This window comes from Panthera tigris, chromosome A2, assembly GCF_018350195.1.
Source record: "Panthera tigris isolate Pti1 chromosome A2, P.tigris_Pti1_mat1.1, whole genome shotgun sequence".
In the NCBI taxonomy this organism is placed as follows: Eukaryota; Metazoa; Chordata; class Mammalia; order Carnivora; family Felidae; genus Panthera; species Panthera tigris.
The window spans coordinates 11158693-11163383 of record NC_056661.1 but is presented as its reverse complement, the minus strand read 5'-3'; the positions used below and the strand labels follow the sequence as shown (position 1 = coordinate 11163383).

The window sequence follows — 4691 nt, the reverse complement described above, 5'->3', positions numbered from 1 at the left end:
TATATATGTATATGTATATACACACACACACACATACAACACATCATCTTTATTCATTAAACAGTTGATGGGCATTTGGGCTCTTTCCATAATTTGGCTATGGTTGATTGTACTGCTATAAACATTGGGATGCATGTGCCCCTTTTAATTAGCATTTTTGTGTCCTTTGGATAAATACCTCGTAGTGCCATTGCTGGGTTGTAGGGTAGCTCCAGTTCTCATTTTTGAGGAATCTTCATCTTATTTTCCAGAGTGGCTGCACCAGTTTGCATTCTCACTAGCAGTGCAAAAGCATGCCCCTTTCCAGGAAATCTCTTTCAAGAAGGCTTTGGGAGACACCTGGGTGGCTCAATCAGTAGAGCGTCCACTCTAGCTTAGGTCATGATCTGACAGTTTGTGAGTTCGAGCCCCACATCGGGCTCTGTGCTGACAGCTCAGAGCCTGGAGCCTACTTCGGATTCTGTGTCTCCTTCTCTCTCTCTGCACCTCCCCTGCTTGCGCTGTCCCCCAAATAAATAGATATTAAAAAAAGAGAAGTTTCTGGGATCACCATTGTCACCTCTCCTATATTGAAATGCAACTGGACTCAATTCCATGAAACTTTCATCTCCTTCATAAGTAGTATGTCACTCTTCTGTTCCATCTCCTGGTCCTACTTGGCACTCATCAAGTGGGTTGTGGGATGCCCCTCAGGAGGGCATCTGCAACAAGGACAAAGTGTGAGCAGTGGCACAGAGGCCAGGGTGTCCCCTTTCTGTGTCCTTCGCTGCAAGAGTCTCACCCCTCGCCCTGCAGAGACAGTCCCATGTTTCCCTATAAACTTAATTTTTGTATGCCTCCCGTAATTCAGCAAATTGTATACATTAAATATATGCAGCTTATCGTATGCAATTGTACTCCAGTGAATCATAGTTTTAGGGAGACATGGACGTTTTCAGGAAGAAACAGAAACACAAGGAAATAGGAAACATAAGTATGCAAATGATTTTTGGCCCCAGTGATAGACCCCCTGACACATGGATGCCAGTCTCACATCGTCAATAAGTAAATGTGTAGCAGGAAAACATTCGTTAGCATAGTAACAGATGCATGACTGAAATTTTGCTTCATCTCTGACTCTGTGGCCATATTATGTCAAATTATTTCTTGGAATTTGTGTTTCTATGTAGATTACACCTGGAGACATGTATCTGATTATCACTTTTGCTAGTGATTACGTGAACACTGAATAAGAAAACAGTATCCTAAGGAAGAGAATAAAGCCCAATGACTTGTTATAAAACACACCATAGGTTAAAGTCTACATTTTCAGGAAGAACAGATATCTAAAGGAATGATGGACACAGAAGTGGTGAGTTGTGCTTTCAGACTTTTGTCTCTTATGGAATTTTATAATTTGGGCCAAATGTGTTTTTTCTCCATCGTGTAGTACAACTCATGATTATTTTTTAGTAAAAGAAAAGAAAAACTGCTCAGGATGATATATTTCACTTAAGAAAAGGGTATTCTTAACAAATCTGTAGAATCTCACAGAATAAATGGGAATTTCCAATATCGTCCAAAATTGGGAATGAATTCAGAAGAGGAGGAAAACAACTAAGGGAAACACTGTTAAACACCAGAGCGCAGAAAGGGTAATACAGTATGTTACCTAAAGTGTACAGAGACATTGATGTTGAAGAAAGGGATGTTCCAGGAAATCAACAGAAGTAGCAACTTCTACTTCCACAATCTGATCAAAGAATTGCCATTTCTGGCTCTCAAGCTTTGAGTTCTGCCATCAGGTGCAATTGCCCCAGGGCAATTGGTCCTTTCATAGTTTCCTTTCCAAAGGATTTTTTCAGAGCCCTCTTTATGTCTCTGTTCCTCAGGCTGTAGATGAAGGGGTTCAGCATGGGCGTGACCACCGTGTACATCACCGAGGCCGTGGCACCCGAGTGGGAGCTCTGGGTAGCAGCGGAGCTAAGGTACACACCTAGGCTCGTACAGTAAAATAAGGAGACCACAGAAAGGTGGGATGCACAGGTGGAAAATGCTTTATACTTGCCCTGAGTTGATGAGATGCCACATATGGAAGAAACTATCTTAGAATAAGAGTAAAGGATCCCAGCAAGGGGACCCCCACCCAGCAACCCAGCTCCAAAATACATCACAATGTCATTAAGAAAGGTGTCAGAACAGGCAAGTTGGACCACCTGTTTAATTTCACAGAAGAAGTGAGGGATTTCCAAGTCTGTACAGAAGGACAGTCGCAGCACCACTGAGGTTTGTAACAAGGAATGCAGGACACTCATGATCCAAGACACCAGAACCAGCAGCCCACAGAGCCGGGGGTTCATGATGACCATGTAGTGCAGGGGGTGACAGATGGCCAAAAATCGGTCATAGGCCATCACGGTCAGGATGTAGTTGTCCAATCCCGCAAAGAGTAGGAAAAAATACATCTGGGTGATGCAGTCCTCATAGGTTATGACTTTGCTCTGGGTCTGGATGTTCACCAGCATCTTCGGGACGGTGGTGGAGGTGAAGCAAATGTCTACAAAGGACAGGTTGGCCAGGAAGAAGTACATGGGTGTGTGGAGGTGGGAGTCAGAGCTGACGGCCAGGATGATGAGCAGGTTCCCAAACACAGTGATCAGGTACATGGAGAGGAAAAGCCCAAATATGAGGGGCTGGAATGCTGGTTCCTCTGAAAATCCCAGAAGAAGAAATTCTGAAATGGCTGTAAGGTTCCTTGGCTCCATGGGTTGGAGATGACTACCAAGATACAGAGAAATAAATGACTAATTTTCACACAAGCTAGTAACCTAGCGTGAGTACTACCATTTATACTTTAGAGTCAGGAAATTCATTTCTTTTAAAAAAATTTTAAATATATTTTATCCTCAAATTGGTTTCCATACAGCACCCAGCGCTCATCCCGACAGGCGCCCTCCTCAATGCCCATCACCCACTTTCCCCTCTCTCTCACCCCTATCAACCCTGAGTTTGTTCTCTGTATTTAAGAGTCTCTTATGGTTTGCCTCCCTCCCTTTCTGTTTGTAACTCCCCCCCGCCCCCACCTTCCCCTATCCCATGGTCTTCTGTTAAGTTTCTCAAGATCCACATATGAGTGAAAACATATAGGTATATGGTCTCAACCCCATTAGGGCATCTCTAGCACCATTTCTTATTAAAAATTCCATTTCTACTCTCAATCGGCTCCTTGAACATAATGTATGGTCTTGTTTTATGGAGAATATTTTTTACCCCTTTAAAGAGTACATACTGATTATTGATCACGTTCAAGGCACTGTATACGCAATGAATATAGGGTGCTGAAAAACAAAATTCCTTATCATCCTAGAATGGGGAAAGAATGATAAGCAAATAAAAATAATCAAATAACACGTCAGATAGTGACAGGGGCTGTGAAGAAAAGGAACGCAGGTATGAAGGAGAGAGTTATGGGGTGTTATTTTTTTACTGGATGTTTGCACATAACCTGCAAAGAAGGTGACATTTGAAGAGGACCTCGAGGGAGATAGGAAGGAAGTTGAGGTGATCTCAGAAAGTGTGTGCCCAGCAGGGGCAAAGGTCTGTGCAAAGGGCCTGAGGAAGGGGCTTGTTTCAGAAAATCATGTGTCAAAAGAAAGCCAGGTGTCAAGGGGAAAGAGCCAGAAGGAGTGTGGTGAGAGGTGGTGGCAGTGTGTGTTGAGGAATGGAGAGGCCAGCCCACAACAGCTGACACTTAAAGACACAGCAAATCCCTCACTTAGGAGTTTTTTGAAGGACTTTATTAATTTTGTTATAAAAGTGTCTTGTGATGGGAGAACTGGACAGCAACATGCAGAAGGTTGAAACTAGACCACTTTCTCACACCATTCACAAAAATAAACTCAAAATGGATAAAGGACCTGAATGTGAGACAGGAAACCATCAAAACCTTAGAGGAGAAAGCAGGAAAAGACCTCTCTGACCTCAGCCGTAGCAATCTCTTACTCGGCACATCCCCAAAGGCAAGGGAATTAAAAGCAAAAGTGAATTACTGGGACCTTATGAAGATAAAAAGCTTCTGCACAGCAAAGGAAACAACCAACAAAACTAAAAGGCAACCAACGGAATGGGAAAAGATATTTGCAAATGACACATCGGACAAAGGGCTAGTATCCAAAATCTATAAAGAGCTCATCAAACTCCACACCCGAAAAACAAATAACCCAGTGAAGAAATGGGCAGAAAACATGAATAGACACTTCTCTAAAGAAGACATCCGGATGGCCAACAGGCACATGAAAAGATGTTCAACGTCGCTCCTTATCAGGGAAATACAAATCAAAACCACACTCAGATACCACCTCACGCCAGTCAGAGTGGCCAAAATGAAGAAATCAGGAGACTATAGATGCTGGAGAGGATGTGGAGAAACAGGAACCCTCTTGCACTGTTGGTGGGAATGCAAATTGGTGCAGCCGCTCTGGAAAACAGTATGGAGGTTCCTCAGAAAATTAAAAATAGACCTACCCTATGACCCAGCAATAGCACTGCTAGGAATTTACCCAAGGGATACAGGAGTACTGATGCATAGGGGCACCTGTACCCCAATGTTTATAGCGGCACTCTCAACAATAGCCAAATTATGGAAAGAGCCTAAATGTCCATCAACTGATGAATGGATAAAGAAATTGTGGTTTATATACACAATGGAATAC

General features: G+C 43.0%; 1 protein-coding gene across 1 annotated transcript; it reads right to left on the bottom strand.

Annotated features, from left to right (window-relative positions):
• Positions 1-1760: 1760 nt before the first annotated feature.
• On the bottom strand, positions 1761-2744 carry LOC102950198 (olfactory receptor-like protein OLF4). The gene has a single exon (XM_007088599.2). The coding sequence runs from the start codon at positions 2742-2744 to the stop codon at positions 1761-1763; it is 984 nt and encodes a 327-aa protein (XP_007088661.2).
• Positions 2745-4691: the final 1947 nt, after the last annotated feature.

Coding starts and splice junctions, on each gene's coding strand:
- LOC102950198 (XM_007088599.2), bottom strand. CDS start 2,744: ATGGAGCCAAGGAACCTTACAGCCATTTCAGAATTTCTTCTTCTGGGA.